Source organism: Lepus europaeus, chromosome 1, assembly GCF_033115175.1.
Source record: "Lepus europaeus isolate LE1 chromosome 1, mLepTim1.pri, whole genome shotgun sequence".
In the NCBI taxonomy this organism is placed as follows: domain Eukaryota; kingdom Metazoa; phylum Chordata; class Mammalia; order Lagomorpha; family Leporidae; genus Lepus; species Lepus europaeus.
Window position 1 is genome coordinate 126,080,679 of NC_084827.1, and position 17,718 is coordinate 126,098,396.

A 17,718-nucleotide genomic window follows, 5' to 3' on the forward strand; every position below is an offset into this window, starting at 1 on the left:
AAGAAGGAAATGAATTAATTTATGTCATCAGATTGTGGAACATTTTATTATTTAGAACAAATTTTAATTTCTTGGATTCTGCTTAAAGCACACTTCAGTTTGTAAAGTCATTTTATAAGGATTATTTTAAAACTGACATTCACATTTAAGGTTACTACACATGTACATTTAAAATTAGATTGCATTTAAATTATTACATTCTGAAACACGAAAGTTATACCATCTTCGGTCAAAGGAAAAAACATTTGTACTATAAGTTTCGATTTATTTGTGTATTTTCTGATGTTGGAAATAACGGATTGTTGGTAGGTTTAACTGTGACTCAAATATAAATTCTTGAAAAGCAGGGGGTGAACATCTACCTGCATACCATATAAGGCCCATGAAGTCATTTGGTCTGGCCCTGCCAAGACAGTCGCAGGCAGGATTCAAAATTCAGTAAATCTGTAGCATGCTAATTTTTAAGCTGATAATTTTGTATAGCCTGTGAATGATGTTATAAATATGCAATGGCCTTGAAAGAAAAAAGTTTCCCCAGCCCTGTTTTAAGCATCCTGTGGCATTCTGATGCAAACTTTGTGGAAATCTGATATAGTTCATCTCCTTAAGTTTATGAATGAGGAAACTGAGGCTCAAGCTAATTGTCAAGGAGCTAAGACAAGTAGTACAACACTGAGTATGTCCTTAAGTAATCTCAAAATGCAGGACTCTGATACAAAGACTTCCTGTATTCCTATATATTCTTATTTAGAGGTTCGTAAAGATATTACTCATTCAGAAATTTGTGTGCAGTACAGAAGTATGTAAAAGAAGATGCAGAATTCCCTAAAACCAAAGCAATCATAGATAATCACCATCACATCTTGGTAGATCCTTCTAGATCTCAACATATGTGTGCAATTATTACTGTGCTGATAAGTCTGCAGTTCTGACCCATGTCCTCCCCTCCGTAGTACACTTGCACACACATACATTGCTACCTGTTCAACATCTCTAGGTTATTGATGTCTCCAGTTTAAATCTGTATTACTACTGTTAGCCCCATACATCTCTTTCACCCACAGTTTCTCTCACCTCAGTTAATGAAAACTCCATTCTTTTTTTTTTTTTTTTTTTTTTAATTTTTGACAGGCAGAGTGGACAGTGAGAGAGAGAGAGAGAGAGAAAGGTCTTCCTTTGCCGTTGGTTTACCCTCTAATGGCCGCCGCGGTAGCGCGCTGCGGCCGGCGCACCGCGCTGATCCGATGGCAGGAGCCAGGTGCTTATCCTGGTCTCCCATGGGGTGCAGAGCCCAAACACTTGGGCCATCCTCCACTGCACTCCCTGGCCACAGCAGAGAGCTGGCCTGGAAGAGGGGCAACCGGGACAGGATCGGTGCCCCGACCGGGACTAGAACCCGGTGTGCCGGCGCCGCAAGGCGGAGGATTAGCCTATTGAGCCACGGCGCCGGCCGAAAACTCCATTCTTTATTATAAAGGCCAAATGCCTTGCAGTCATTCTTGATTCCCTTTTCTTATACCCTATACCAATTTCTGGGGAAGAATCTATGGCTCTGTCTTTAAAATGTTCACATAATCTGGCCGGCGCTGCGGCTCAATAGGCTAATCCTCCGCCTGCAGTGCCAGCACACCGGGTTCTAGTCCCAGTCGGGGTGCCAGATTCTGTCCTGGTTGCCTCTCTTCCAGGCCAGCTCTCTGCTATGGCCCAGGAGTGCAGTGGAGGATGGCCCTGCACCCCATGGGAGACCAGGAGAAGCACCTGGCTCCTGCCTTTGGTTCAGCACTGTGCGCCGCAGTGCACCGGCCGCGACGGCCATTGGAGGGTGAACCAACGGCAAAGGAAGACCTTTCTCTCTGTCACTCTCTCTCACTGTCCACTCTGCCTGTCCAAAAAAAAAAAAGTTTCCATAATCTACCTTCACTGCTACCAGTGCATTTGTCCCTTTGTAACATATGCTATACTTTGCTTAGTTATTCTTCATTGTTTTTCTCCTCATTAAAGTTTAAGTTTGGATTTGTTCACTATATATGCTAGATGCCTAGAACAAGAGGACTTCAGAAATTGCATGGAAATGCATATTGTAAAAAAATTAAGCAAAGCTTTCAAAGAAACCTGCAGTTTTTCCATGAACTTTTTAAAGTCTCTTCATTTATGGTACCTCCTGTGTCTGTATACATTCATTCATAGTCATAAAATAAATGAATAGGTCTAGATATATGATTTTTTTTTCATAAGTAGGATCCTATAGTAGATTTTCTTTCATAATTAGAATTTTGCACTCAAGAAAATTTTTATCAAATATATTTGTTAGTGTATATTAATGTATATCATTTTATTGATGTATTTTTCTTGAGTATTTATACATTATACTTTTAGTAATTAACAATCCTTAAATCCTAATACATTAAATATCATATACTTAATTTAAGCAGTCTTAATGATTTTTTTGACTCTTTCTTGATTATAAACAGTGTTTAGTGAGCACTCTTTCATGTTCATTCTGCATTTCTTCAGTTATCTGATTAAAAATAGGATAACCACAGCAGTTTAATATTCAGTTTGTATTGCCAGATTGCCCCTAGAAAAGTTGAGTTTGTTGGCACTATGTCATCGGTTCATGAGGTTTACTTAAAGCGTGAGCAACGCTTACTGCAGCTTCTTGGTTTCAGTTAAAATGATTTCTTATTTTGGTAAGATCTCTGGGTTTTATGATATAAAATTGCAAGTTCAGTTACCTTCTTAGGAAACAAATAAGAGACATGGAAATATAGTAATAGGGAAGAGAGAATTAGACATTCCTTTCCCCTCCTAAAAGCATCCAAGTTTTTGTTAAATGCTGCCTGCTAAATATCTGTAAGGTGAGCAAAGGGGGATGGACAAAACCGTATCATATAGATATAAGTGGGAAATTCCAAAGCAAACAGGTTTACAATGAGGAACTGGAGATTTATTCACTGATACAATTATATGAGTTATTACAGGAGTGTTTTTAGTAAAATCTTCATATTGAATGTCACCAAAGTATAGAACTAGAGATTGTAGAACTGAGGTATGAGAGATTTTTGTTTTGGTATTTTAAGCCCATTGGTAACCCAAGTAATTTTATATAGGTCTTTAAGAATATTTGTGCTGTGAACTTACATAAATTTTAAGAAATGAACCCTAATGAAAAAGCAAGCATTCTGTTTTATATTGCTCTGTCTTAATTTCATTCTCATGCCTAGAACAGTTAAGGTACAGTCTGAGATAGTTCCTACAGGTTTTTCATGGAGTTTTAGATCTTTCAAGTAATACTTGAGTTTTTAAACATAGATGACTCACAGTTACCAATATGTATTAAATTGTTTTGTCAACCCTCAGATAGATTTTCTTGATGTAACCTTTGCTGCACCCTGTGGTAGCAGCTGCTTCATTGAGAATTAGACTAGCAGGGAAAATTCTGTGAAAAAAATAGGCTGAGGGTAAAATATGGACAGAAATGAACAAGATTTATTACAAGGGGATGTACTACTTTTATTTCATGTTTTAAATAAGTAACTTGGATCTAAAATAGGTTTAAGGTACAATCTTTTCAGTTTATTTTACTCTAAAAATTCCTGTGTGGTTCAGTTTTTGAACATTACCATTCTGAAAACCTCCTCAGTGAGCAGTATCCATTCCAGTTTTTCAATTACAAGTTCTTTTTTTTTTTTTTAAAGATTTATTTATTTATTTGAAAGGCAAAATTAGAAGGAGAAACAGGGAGCAAGAGACATCTTCCATCCACTGGTTGAAGCCCCAAATGGTCATAATGGCTAAGAATGGCTAGACCGAAGACAGGAGCCAGGAGTTTTGTTCTAGTCTACCATTTGGGTACAGGAGACCAAGTGCTTGGGCCATCTGCTGCTGCTTTCCCAGGCACATTAGTAGGGAGCTGGATTGGAAGTAGAGCAATAGGGACTTGAACCAGTCCCCGTATGGGATGCTGGTATTGCAAGCAATCACTTAACCTGATACACTGCCACAGCACTAGCCCCTTAGTTCTTCTTAATTACTGTTAATTATTGGTTGGAGTATTAAGTTTCTTAAATCATCAGATACTGTAGCATTCTAAAAATTCTTTAGAAATCTGTATAACATTGACATTCAGTACATTATGGTTCGTCTTAAAATTAAACCAAACATAATGTTTTTCTGATTTAAAGATCACTCTAGATTATTCTGAGGATTAACCATAGAATGTACAGCCTAGTTCATAAAAATTTCAATAAATTTAATACCTAATAGTGGAATTTTTTTATAACCATGTTTACCAGTCTAGTTATATAAAATTTCTAGTAATTACCAAAATACATCTTTAGAAAAAATTTAACTTCTGTAATTGTTTTCTTAAAAATTGTAATTTGGGAACTGAAAAAAAACAAAAACACTAGATGTTTATTCAGAAAGATTACAACATGATTCTCTTGTTCTAGTTTCTTAATTCATTGGATGCTAAAGAAATATATTTGGAAATAATACATAATCTTCCAGACTTTGAATTACTTTCAGCAAACACACTAGAGGTAAGGTAATGTTTTATTTAATACTAATAAATAGCAGTAAATGTTGGTACTATTTCAGGTCTCAACATTTTAAAGTCATCGTTTGTTATATTCATTACTAGAGAGAATTGGAAGTAGCAGTTTAAAAGGATTGTATTAGTCAATTAATCCTAGGTGAAGTTTAATTGCTGAAATTCTGATGTTACTATGCAGTTTTGGAAAACCTACCCAGTCCTAAAGGTGGGCTTCAAAAGGAATATCAGACAAAGCAAGATTTTGATCACAGCAAACTTCAGATCTGACTAGGAATTCTGTATTCTTACTTTAAAAACTATTACTCATTCTCATGCCTAGCACCACCAAGAATTAAGAAGCATTCCGTTTGTGAATAGAATGCGTACAAGTACTCCATTTGTGATAGTCTGTTTTCTGTCTTCTTATTAATCCCATGTCATTTTTTTGGCACAGTCATCTTTCAGATTTTTAATCTATTGACTTATCCTCCTATAAAATTATAATTAATTTAGATAGCAGTATTTTTAGTAAACTACCAAAGAAGAATACTAATAGATCTGAATTTTACATAATATTTTGAAGTATTGGTAGGGTAGCTAAAAATTTAAAAAATAAAAACTAGAGCCCTTTAAAAACTCCTTATGTCTGACATTTCTTCTTTATCACTTTTAAGGATCGCTTGGCACATCATCGATGGCTCTTATTTTTTCATTTTGGAAAAAATGAAAAAGATGATCCTGAGTTGAAAAAACTGAAAACTCTGCTTAAAAATGATCATATTCAAGTAAGAAAAATGTATTTTGCCTAACTTTCTGCTGGTGTACTTTCTTAATGCACATAATAAAATTTTAAGTGGCATAAAAATGTTCATTTGGAATTCTAGGTTTAGAAGCCTATATTTGCTGTTGGTGTTGAGTTGTATCTTTTCCTATTAAGAGTGGACATATCAGAAAATGGCCAATTTCCATTTTTAAAGAAGTCTTACACAGTTTTTCTGGAATACATACCATTATTGATTTTCTTTTTTAAGATTTATTGGAGTGACAGAGAGGAAGAGAGAAAGAAAGATTTTCCATCTACTGACTTCATTCCCCCAATACCCACAAGAGCTAAGCCTATGCCATGCCAAAGCCAGAAACCAGGAACTCCATCCGGGTTTCCCTCGTGGTGGCAGAGTCTCAAGTACCTGGGTCATCATCAGCTGACTCCCAGGTGCATTCCCAGAGAACTGGATCTGAAACAGAGAAGTCAGGATTTGAACCAGTACTCCAGTGGGGCATGCAACCATCCAAAGCAGTGATGTAAACTGCTGTACCCACAATGTACACCCCAACTTTCCTTTTTTGAAATTCTTACTTATTCATGTAATTCTTGTTCATTAGTAGGATGTATGAACAAAAAATAAATGAAAATAATTATCTAAAAATATCACCCATACTATGAGTATTGTTAATAAACATACTAAGAATTTATGACTTTTAAATATTTTGTGAATGACTGCATGTGTAAATGGTCACATGTGTGTTTGTACCCATGAGTCTATATTATAATGGTCATTGTAATTGACATCCATATGTAAAAGTATACATATACATGTAACTTAAATGAATTCACTCTATTCTTTTTGTAAACTTTTCATTCAGCAGTGTCAGTTTTTTAGACTTGTAAGAATATTTTCTTATTTGAATCTCATTCCCTAAAGAGTAGGCTGTGTTCAAATTTCTTGCCAACTTTTTTCCCATTTTTTTATGTCAAACCAAACATGCCTGTCTAATATTTCCATGATGTAATTTTTGACTCAGATTATATATATTGTGTTAGATTTTTTTTTTTTTGGTCTTCATTAATAGGGCCCTCTAGGAAGTTTATCTCACTTTATAATCGTACAGCATATGATTGGCCATTTCTCCAAACTTATGCCAACAGTGGGGTATTGTCATTTTTAAAATCTTCACTATTCTGATAGGCCAGAGTGATACATTAATAATGTGCACTTTTATTTGTGTGCTGTCTACTGTGATTGGTAGAAGAAACATTTTTTTTCCATAACTGTCAACACATCATAATTCTTAGTTTATCCCTGGCCCATTTTTTTTTCCTTGATGGGATGTGTGTCAGGTTATATTTTAGTGGACACTCTAGGGTAAGTGCTGAAAAATTTTTTTTTCTGAGTGTATCATTTGCCTACTTTATTCATGTGGCTGTCTTTCACACTGTATGAAAACATCAACTTTTTTTTTTAAATTTATTTATTTGAAAATCAGAGTTATAGAAAGAAGGAGAGACAGAGAGAGGGGTCTTCCATCCACTGGTTCACTTCCCAAGTGGCCGCAACAACCACGGTGAGCCAGGCTAAAACCAGAAGTGTCTTCCAGGTTTTCCACATAGGTGCAAGGGCCCAAGCACCTGTGCCATCTTCTTCTGCTTTTCCCAGGCATTAGCAAGGAGAGCAGCTAGGACTCGAACCAGCAGCGTTATGGGATGCCAGCCTGGCAGGCAATAACTTTTACCTGCTGCGCTATGACACTGGCCCTAACCTTTTTCTTCATTATTTCTATTTCTGTTGTCTTCTTTAGAAAGTTATAACTCTTGTACCCCAAGACCATAGAAATATCCCTTACATAAGACATATCTTACGTAACTTCATGTTTCCTTGAAAATTTCCTCTCAGATTTTTGAACTCTCTAGGAAGCATTTTTTAACTAAATTGAATTGCAGTATTAAATGTAAATGATTATTTTCGTCACTGATTTTCATAACTCAGTAACTTCTATTTAGATAATATTTGAGTTACTGTTAACAGTATTTTAAAGTTGAATGGATAAGATTGTATGTTGGCAGCAAAGTCATCCACCTCTTTCTACTTTAGGTTGGCAGGTTTGACTGTTCATCTGCCCCAGAGGTCTGTAGCAATCTCTATGTTTTTCAACCATGCCTAGCTGTGTTTAAAGGACAAGGAACCAAAGAATATGAATTTCATCATGGTAAGAATGGAAACAAAATTAATAGAAATTAATCTTCATTTTCAAAAGAGAATTTAATTTAACTTTGCTTTTTACAGTTTTTTTTTTTTTTTTTTTTTTTTTGACAGGCAGAGTTAGAGAGAGACAGAGAGAAAGGTCTTCCTTTTTTCCATTGGTTCACCCCCCAAATGGCTGCTACGGCCGGCGCACTGCGCTGATCCGAAGCCAAAAGCCAAGTGCTTCCTCCTGGTTTCCCATGTGGGTGCAGGGCCCAAGCACTTGGGCCGTATTCCACTGCACTCCCAGGCCACAGCAGAGAGCTGGACTGGAAGAGGAGCAACCGGGACTGGAACCTGGGGTGCCAGCACCGCAGGCAGAGGATTAGCCTAGTGAGCTGTGGCACTGGCCTACATTGTTTTGTATGGAAATGCTTCTTGTAAATAACTAAGGCCTCATTTTTTAGTATATTTGTAAATATGAAGATTTTGAATTACACAAGTCTACTTCAAAAAGTTTATGGAAAATGGAATTATTTTGGTGCAGAAATATTTTGAAATTAACATAAAAATTCTTCAAAAAAGTTCATGGAAAACACGTATTATGAAAAAAAATATGCATGAAGAACAAAGTTGAGACCCAGAAAGGTCAATTACTCATGACAAAAACTAGAAACTTGCTCAGTGTAAATTTTGAAATAAGATCTGTTTTACTCCAAAACTTAGGATTATAGCCATTACAAACCGAATTTTAATAATGAAGTTATATTTTTTTTATTTCTGAAGTATTTCTCAGATTCCTCCTCCTCTCTGTATTTGCTGTGTTGCTTCAGGTCTGTCTGTACCTTCATCAACTGTAATAGTCTCCTTCTGGAGGATTGCCCATCTTCTAAACTTTTCACTTTAAAACCAATTCTTTGTTTTGTATGAAAGTTATGACTCAGAACCCATTCTCATGTGGCTTGCCTCTAACGGGACCTTAGCATAAAAGCAATCACCTTGTTTTTTAATACCTTGTTTTTTCCAGCATCTACCATGGTGCCTGGTACATAGTAGGAACTCAATAAGTAAATAGTTTTGAAATGAGTGGGGAACATTAATGATCTGCTGTTGCCACATTTTCCAGCCTGATCTCCCACCTCTACCCCTCCAGATAATCTTAACTTCAGGTACCTTCGGAACCTTGAAAATACTGTTTACTTTTAACTCCTGTGTGCATAATCTTTCTTCTTCCATTATAGTCATTACTTCCTGCTCCTCAAAATACTTAGCAAACTCTTAATCACCCTTCAAACCTAATGTATATTCTCCCCTGGAAAATTAAATGCAAATCCCTAAGCACTTCCTTTAATGTGCCATTACCAACTTTATAACATGTGTTGTTTCTTTGGATTTAACTAGGTATTGAGCCTCTGTGTGTACAAAGTACAGTAATAGAGAATAGGAAAAAATGTTCAGTCTACTTTACCCTAAAGAACAGTATGGATCAGGAGGGAAAGCACACAAGTAAATGGACAAATTTTGCAAATGTCTGAAGTGGAGAACATTAGTTACCTTGCCAAGTTGTAATTACCCCCAAAATTCAGCAGCTTAAAAAAATTTATTCTCATTAGTTTTTGTTGGCCAGTAGTCAGAACTGCTTAGCCGGATGGTTTTGGACTCAGGTTTTCACATGAGGTTATGGTCAAAATGAGGTCTGTGATCATCTGAAGCCTAGACTGTGGTTACAGGATCTGGTTTCACGTTGATTCTTGGGATTAGTGTAAGTTCGGAGTTGTTCGCTGGCTGTTGGCAGAGGCCTCAGTTCCTCACCACATGGGCCTCTAAATGGCATTGTTCACAGTATGGTTGCTGGCTTCTCCCAGAACAAATATTCAAAGAGAAAGAAGAAAAAGATAGAAGCAACAATATCTTTTATAAGCTGTTCTTAAGACAAACCATCACATCCCCGTGTTCCATTGGTTGCCTTAACCAACCCTGGTACAACCAATGGTATGAATACTCAAGGAGATGTCACTGTCTTAGAACCGGATTACCATAGAGAGATGAGCTTCATTTGCTCTTAGGAGGCACAATATTCTGGGATTATAGCAAGCACTACACAGAGCAACTCTGTTGAGATTTGAAGTGGTGCTTGCCCAAATGAAAAGGTGGCAAATACATTGTAACCACAAATGTATTCATAGGCTCTGTACTGAGAGTCTTACTGATTTTTTTTTTTTTTTAAGATTTATTTATTTGAAAGGCAGAGTTACAGAGAGAGAGAAGGAGAGGCAGGGAGAGAGGTCATCCATCTGCTGGTTCTGTCCCCAATTGGCCGCAACAGCTGTAGCTGTGATGATCCAGAGCCAGGAGCTTCCTCCAGGTCCCCCACGTGGGTGCAGCGGCTCAAGGACTTAGGCCATCTTCTGCATAGCCGAGAGCTGGATTGGAAGCAGAACAGTCAGGACTCGAAACGGCACCCATACGGGATGCCATCACTGCAGGCCCCGGCTTTACCCACTATGCCACAGCGCAGACCCCTGCTCTTTGATAATAACTTCAGAATTAATAGTATGTTGAGGCGGGAGAGGGCAGCAGAGGTCCAAATTATATATTTAATTTGTCAGGTAAAGGCTTTGGACATTTCCTGAAGACAAAGCACAGATATAGATGAGTTTAAGCAAAGATATTATCTCACTGGTTGTCTATTTGTATCTACTTGAAAGGCAGAGCAACAGAGAAAGAAATTTTCCATGTGCTGGTTCATTCTCCAAATGCCTACACTAGCTAGGTCTGGGCCAGGCCAAAGCTAAAAGCCTTGAACTCCATCGTTGTCTCCCATGTGAGTGGCAGGGGCCCAAGTACTTGAACCATCAACTGCTACCTTCCAGGATGCACTAATAGGAGACTGCATCAGAAGCAGAGTATTCAGGACACAAACTTCTCCAGAATATGGGAGGTAGATATCCCAAACAGTGACTTACCCACTGTTCCACAACACCTGCCCATCTTCTTTTTACATTTTAAAAAGGTGAGCAGCTGCCTAGAATGAATGGCAGCAGAATTGGAAGAAGAGAGGCACAAGATGGATTCAATAATGTATATTAGAGAAGATGGTTGCTTTAATGAAATGTTAATTAAGAAAATGATTAAGAAGAGATATGTTTTATAAATATAAAATCATTATAACTTAGTGATTGCTGAAGAGAAAAACCCTGATAACACCCATGTTTCTGACTTGGTGAATCAGCAGTTAAATAATTGTACCATGCAGTGAGGAAGAGAACACTGGGTAAGGGGTAAGTATAGAGTAGACAAACCCACTTCACAGTTGAACAGGGACCTGGACCCAGGAGAGGAATGTGGGCTATAAATAAATACCCTATTGAGTGATAATGAAAACTGAGTATGAAAATTGTCTAATCAGAATAAGGGATGGTCAGACATTAAGAAATTCATGAATCCAGTCAAACAGCAGCTAAAGTGTTAGAAAAAATAATGTGATGTCATTTGTCTTTCTATATTTATGTTTTTGTGAAAATGTTTCTTCTGTTGGACCATTTGCTCTGTAAGAGAGGAAGTATGTCTTTAAACAAGGTCTAGCACATAGTAGGGACTTGACTTGACTTTGACTATTGAGAGACTAAGTTAAAAGGCATTTGGCAGAATGAACTAGACTCTGAATAAGATACCATTTGTCAAAACAGCAGTGGGAAACTATCAAAGGTGTTTACACAAGGGAACAGTATGAGATTAATTTTTCTGTAAGTTGATTGTGCTAACCATGTAGAAAATGGAGTACTTAAGGAAGGCTAGGGACAGAAACACCAGCTTAGTTATTGCAGTAGGCCAAATTGAATTCATGCAGTAGCATGAGGTTGGACCTTGTGAGACATAGAATGGATGGGGATGTGATACAAGGTCAGAAAAAAAAGTAAGATCTCTGGGGACTCTTATTTAGGCACTGAGTGAATAATTATCTTATTGTCAAACAAACTGGGGAAGGTAAAAAAAGGAGTAAGTTCAGTGGGGGGAATAACTCAGCTTTAATAAGAATACACTGTGTTTGAGATATTGATATGATATCCAGGTATATCCATAAGGAATCAAAAAGAACATGATATAGAATTGTTTATTCTACCTCTGGGGATGAGGGAATGTTTCAAAGAGGCATTGACGTTTTTACTAGTCCTCAAAAGCAGAGTGCAAAGACATAAAGTACAGACACTGAAACTATCCCAAGATCACTTAGTTCAAATCTTTGAAATGTTTCTGTAAGTACAAAATGCAGGATGTAGTTTTAATTTTTTTTATTTGATTTCAAAGGAAAGAAGATTCTATATGATATACTTGCCTTTGCCAAAGAAAGTGTTAATTCTCATGTTACTACACTTGGACCTCAGAATTTTCCTGCCAATGACAAAGAACCATGGCTTGTTGATTTTTTTGCCCCTGTAAGTTTTTTTTTTAATCAGTATTGTCAGATTTTCGGTTGACATGGCAAAAAGACATTTTCTTGATAAGTGTCTTTAGTATTAGAAAGGTGTCAATGGGTTTTGACCACTATTACATATTGCTTCTAAGTGAGAGTAAATAGTAATTACCTTTCCCCAAGGATTAATAATATACCCATAGAGTTGCCATGAAGTATCATTTGTCTTAGCTTGTTTGTTCAAAAAATTATGGGTTTTTGTTTCATTTGGCTCAATGCTTATAAATACTTTTCTTTTCTAGTGGTGTCCACCATGTCGAGCTTTACTGCCAGAGTTAAGAAAAGCATCAACTCTTCTTTATGGTCAGCTCAAGTTTGGTACACTAGATTGTACAATTCATGAGGGACTCTGTAACATGGTAAGACAAAGTATAAAAACTTTAATTAACCCGGCGCCGCGGCTCACTAGGCTAATCCTCCACCTTGCGGCACACCGGGTTCTAGTCCCAGTCAGGGCGCCGGATTCTGTCCCGGTTGCCCCTCTTCCAGGCCAGCTCTCTGCTATGGCCCAGGAGTGCAGTGGAGGATGGCCCAAGTGCTTGGGCCCTGCACCCACATGGGAGACCAGGAGAAGCACCTGGCTCCTGCCTTCGGATCAGCGCAGTGCACCGGCCACAGTGCGCCGGTGGCGGCAGCCATTGGGGGGTGAACCAACGGCAAAGGAAGACCTTTCTCTCTGTCTCTCTCTCTCTCACTGTCCACTCTGCCTGTCAAAAAATAAAAAAATAAATAAAAATTAAAAATTAAGAAAATTAGAGAAAAACTTTAATTAAATTTGTTTTGTGAAAGAGATCTCTTAGCCATTTGATGTTGAAAAGATAATGTTTCTTCAGATGTACCTCTTCCATTTAGAGTAATTCTAACAAATCATGACTGGGGTGAGAATGTAGGTAAGTTCTTAGCAAACTCAGGCAACTATCTAGTTGATTTGATAAAATGCTTCCACAATTTCCTGTTTGCTTAAGGTCTTTAAGGTAATGTTGCCTTTTGGCAGTCTATAATTTTTATTCTTTGGCATTGCTCATGTTTATCTTCTAAGTGTAGTTACTAGGAGGTTACTTTTAAAAGTTATTGAAGAATGGAATTAAGTTTATTTTGCGGGAAGACAAATTTAAAATCTGTAATTTTTCATAATATACATTTTTCATGAACTTTTTGTAGGCTATAAGAGGAAACTGAAGCAATGAATGAGGTTTTTTTTTTTTCTTTTTCTAATTTTTGACAAGCAGGATGGACAGTGAGAGAGAGAGACAGAGAGAGAAAGGTCTTCCTTTTGCCGTTGGTTCACCCTCCAATGGCCGCCGCAGCCGGCGCACTGTCGCTGACACATCGCGCTGATCCGAAGGCAGGAGCCGGGTGCTTCTCCTGGTCTCCCATGCGGGTGCAGGGCCCAAGCACTTGGGCCATCCTCCACTGCACTCCTGGGCCACAGCAGAGAGCTGGCCTGGAAGAGGAGCAACCGAGACAGAATCTGGCACCCCGACCGGGACTAGAACCCAGTGTGCCGGCACCGCAAAGCGGAGGATTAGCCTAATGAGCCACGGTGCCAGTCATGAATGAGGTTTTTGAAACTTGTTTATATCAAAATATTTTCCTAGGTAAATAAATATTCCTCAGTTCCAAGAACATGTAGAAATTACCTGAATATGTATGTTATTTATTTATTTCAGAAGAAGATTCAAGTTAGAGATAACAGTTTTCTTACCTTGATTGAGGAGAGTAAGAAAGGGCTAAGTACTAATTACATATGCTCACTTCTCAACATATTGATGGCTCTGGTTTTCATGGAAAATGAAGGAGCTATAATCAGGATTTAGTATTTGTCAGTACACCATGAATCCATTCTCTTTGCCAAATTTGGCTAGGCTAAAATTTTTCAGTCCCTAGCAATGGGTTTTTAAAATTACACTGTTGTTACCTAAAGGCCCATTGGTTATAAATTTGAAACAAGTAAGTAAGTAAATTTATAAATCTTTATTAAACTTGTATTCTTCTTTACAGTATAACATTCAGGCTTATCCAACAACAGTGGTATTCAACCAGTCCAACATTCATGAGTATGAAGGACATCATTCTGCAGAACAGATCTTGGAGTTCATAGAGGTATTTTAAGTGGTAGCCTGTGACTAAAAATCTGTTAAATGTATGCTTTGTATGAATATTTAATGAGATTTATTCTTTTCATGCCAAACATTTTCTGCCAAGAAAATGACTCATTTTATTATAAAACTTATCTACATGAGAATAAATCTTGTTTGTTATCTAGTATAAAATGTTGTGTATAGTAGACCCAACTAATTATTGAGTAGATGAAATTACATTTTCACTTAAAGCTCTGTTAAACCTCCAGACCCCATTTTCTCTGAAACCAGATGTACCCTGCAACTACAGCAACAAGCTTATCTCCTTTGTGTTAAAGTCATGATTAAGTAGTTTCCTTAAGAATCTTTTGATGTCTCAAAAACAGGAACTTTCTAAATGACATGCCAACCATTTGCCAAGAATATGTGAATTTTTTTTAACTATTATAATAGAAGCTATGTTCCCTTTAGGATCTTAGGAATCCTTCTGTGATCTCCCTTACACCTACCACATTCAACGAACTAGTTAAGAAACGAAAATATGATGAAGTTTGGATGGTTGATTTCTATTCTCCATGGTGTCATCCGTGTCAAGTATTAATGCCAGAATGGAAAAGAATGGCTCGGGTATAGTAAACTGGTTTCTTATAAATCTTACCCACTTACTAAGAATGTTTATTTAAGTTATTTTGAAATGGAGATGAATGAATCCAAAACTAGATTATTACTTAATCTATACCATGTATATTCCAGCTCTAATTCTGTTAAGAGAATTGTATTCTTTAAAAAGAGTCGCCTTTTTTGTGCGAGTGCAGCTAATATCAGTCCCAAAATCTACTGCATTTTGTTTAAATATTTTCTACTCCTAATTGATTATCAGTTTGAAAGAAACAGAGCTTCCCATCTGCTGGTTCACTCCCAAATACACATGACACTAGGATAGGACTGGGGTAGGCTGAAGCCAGGAATCAAACCCAGGTGTCGCAACTTGGGGTGCAGGTGTACCAACCAGAATCTTAACCACAAGGCCAAATACTACTGCTTTGTTTTTTTGTTTTTTTGTTTTTAATTTTTGACAGAGTGGACAGTGAGAGAAAGCAGAGAGAAAGGTCTTCCTTTTGCCGTTGGTTCACCCTCCAATGGCCGCCACGGTAGGCACGCTGCAGCCGGCGCACCGCGCTGATCCAATGGCAGGAGCCAGGTGCTTCTCCTGGTCTCCCATGGGGTGCAGGGCCCAAGGACTTGGGCCATCCTCCACTGCACTCCCTGGCCACAGCAGAGAGCTGGCCTGGAAGAGGAGCAACCGGGACAGGATCGGTGCCCTGACCGGGACTAGAACCCGGTGTGCCGGCGCCGCAAGGCAGAGGATTAGCCTAGTGAGCCGCGGCGCCGGCCCGTACTGCTTGTTTTTAAAACTTAATGATGCCCTTTCTTAGCAATATTCGGGAATTTAAAAAGATGGTGTTGAGTGGCAGGCATTGTGGCACAGCAGGTTAAGCCACTGCTTGGGATGCCCCTGTCCCATATCTGAGTGCCAGTTCAAGTCCCAGCTACTGTGCTTCCAATCCAGTTTCCCACTAATGCATTCTGGGAGGCAGCAGATGATGGCTCAAGTGCTTGGGCCCCTGCCACCCACGTGGGAGCCCCAGATGAAGTTCCTGGCTTTGACCCAGCCCTGGCTGTTGCACGTATTTGGGGAATGAATCAGCTGATGGGAAACATCTCTCTGTGCCTTTCAAGTAGTTGGAAATAAACATTTAAATAAATAAATATTTTTTAAAAAGGCAGAATTAGAGCTCTTCCATCCACTGGTTCTCTCCCCAAATGGCTGCAAGGCCAAGGTCAGGGCCAGGCTGAAACCAGGATTCTGGAACTCCATCAGGTATCCCACATGAGTATATGGACCCAGGCACTTGGGCTGTCATCTTTTCCAAGTGCATCAGGCAGGAGCTGGATTGGAAGCAGAGCAGCTGGTGGCCCAACCTGCTGCACCACAACACCAGCCCTGGAAATAAACATTATTTTAAAGAGGAGCTAACAGGGTTAATTTATGTATTTATTTATTTTTAAAGAAGTGCCAGCCCCTTATTTATTTGAAAGGTAGTTACAGAGAGGTAAGGGTATAGGCAGAGAGATACAGAGAGGGAGAGAGAGATATCTTTTTTTTTTTTTTTTTTTTGACAGAGTGGATAGAGAGAGACAGAGAGAAAGGTCTTCCTTTTTGCCATTGGTTCACCCTCCAATGGCCGCTGCAGCCGGCGCATCGCACTGATCCGAAGCCAGGAGCCAGGTGCTTCTCCTGGTCTCCCATGCAGGTGCAGGGCCCAAGCACTTGGGCCATCCTCCACTGCCTTCCCGGGCCATAGCAGAGAGCTGGCCTGGAAGAGGGGCAACCGGGATAGAATCCAATGCCCCAGCCGGGACTAGAACCCGGTGTGCCAGCACCACAAGGCGGAGGATTAGCCTGTTGAGCCACGGCACCGGCCAATTTATTTAAAAACAAAAAATGGCCTTGAGCAGTAAAACATTTATATTTGGAAATCATGAATGATTAAAAAAATTTAAATACCAGAATTAAAAGTACAATTAATATTTCATAAAACCTTAAATTTATGTTTTTGTGTCTTTTCAATAAAATTTTTAAATTTGGGTATGATTCAATAAGGTATCTGTAATGCTTACCTCCATTGAAAAAAGTAGTGCTTGATTTGTAACCCTCTGACTTTTAGAAATATATAACTTTTTCCATGTAATGAATGGATGTAGTGAGTTGTTTAATCTGTAAGAATTATAGTATTAAATTCATTAGTATAAATGGTCTGTGTCAACTCCTTACCTGCTTTCATTTGGTAAAAATCACTAATGAAACCATTTCGTTGATTTTATTCTTCATTTTGATACATGGTTGCCTTTTTCTCTTTTATAGGCATTAACTGGACTGATCAATGTGGGCAGTATAGATTGCCAGCAGTACCATTCTTTCTGTACTCAAGAAAACGTTCAGAGATATCCTGAGATAAGATTTTTTCCCCAGAAATCAAATAAAGGTTTTCAGTATCAGTAGGTATTCTCTGAAATTTTAAACTATTTAATTGTGCTGTTAGCATTTAAATTACCCTAAGTAAATAAAAATTATCTCCACAAATGTTTATTGGGAACCCACCATGTTTAACATAGTATGTTAATGAGCACTTCAGAAGATTAAAAGAGAATCAAGCAATCCCTTGTTCAGGAAGCTTGTAATACAGCTGAAAAAAATGAGAGGAAAAGCTAATATGATTTAGGTTCAGGTACTGTACTAGGTACTGTATTCACATTGTTTCCACTAGTCCTCACATACACTCTGAAGTAGGAATTGTTACCTTTTGTATACTGTATTATAGAAAAGTAAACTGATTCTGAGACCTGCTATTACTTTCCCAAGGCATAGTTGCTAAGGTCTGTCTGTATCCATATGTTTCCACTATACTATGTGGAATTTCAGGGAGAAACTCCAATTAAAGGTAGAGTATGATGAAATTTATTGAAGTAAAAAGGAGCCGTGGGTTTCAAAGGAAGAAAGAATCAAAACTGTGAGAAAAACATGAAAGCCTGTACTTTGAGGTAATTTTTTCTGTGGATCTTAAAAATAGGTAGTAATCTGAGAAACATTAATGACTTACAGGT

The 17,718-nt window shown here is 38.1% G+C and overlaps 1 protein-coding gene across 1 annotated transcript in view; it reads left to right on the forward strand.

Annotated features, from left to right (window-relative positions):
* The window catches only part of DNAJC10 (DnaJ heat shock protein family (Hsp40) member C10), a 60,028-nt gene that overhangs the window by 30,222 nt on the left and 12,088 nt on the right, over positions 1–17,718 (forward strand). The window contains exons 11-18 of the mRNA XM_062188761.1: positions 4,455–4,544; positions 5,212–5,322; positions 7,408–7,522; positions 11,806–11,933; positions 12,214–12,330; positions 13,973–14,074; positions 14,524–14,679; positions 16,979–17,112. Coding sequence (XP_062044745.1) covers positions 4,455–4,544; positions 5,212–5,322; positions 7,408–7,522; positions 11,806–11,933; positions 12,214–12,330; positions 13,973–14,074; positions 14,524–14,679; positions 16,979–17,112 — 953 coding nt within the window. The remainder of the gene's footprint in view (positions 1–4,454; positions 4,545–5,211; positions 5,323–7,407; positions 7,523–11,805; positions 11,934–12,213; positions 12,331–13,972; positions 14,075–14,523; positions 14,680–16,978; positions 17,113–17,718) is intronic.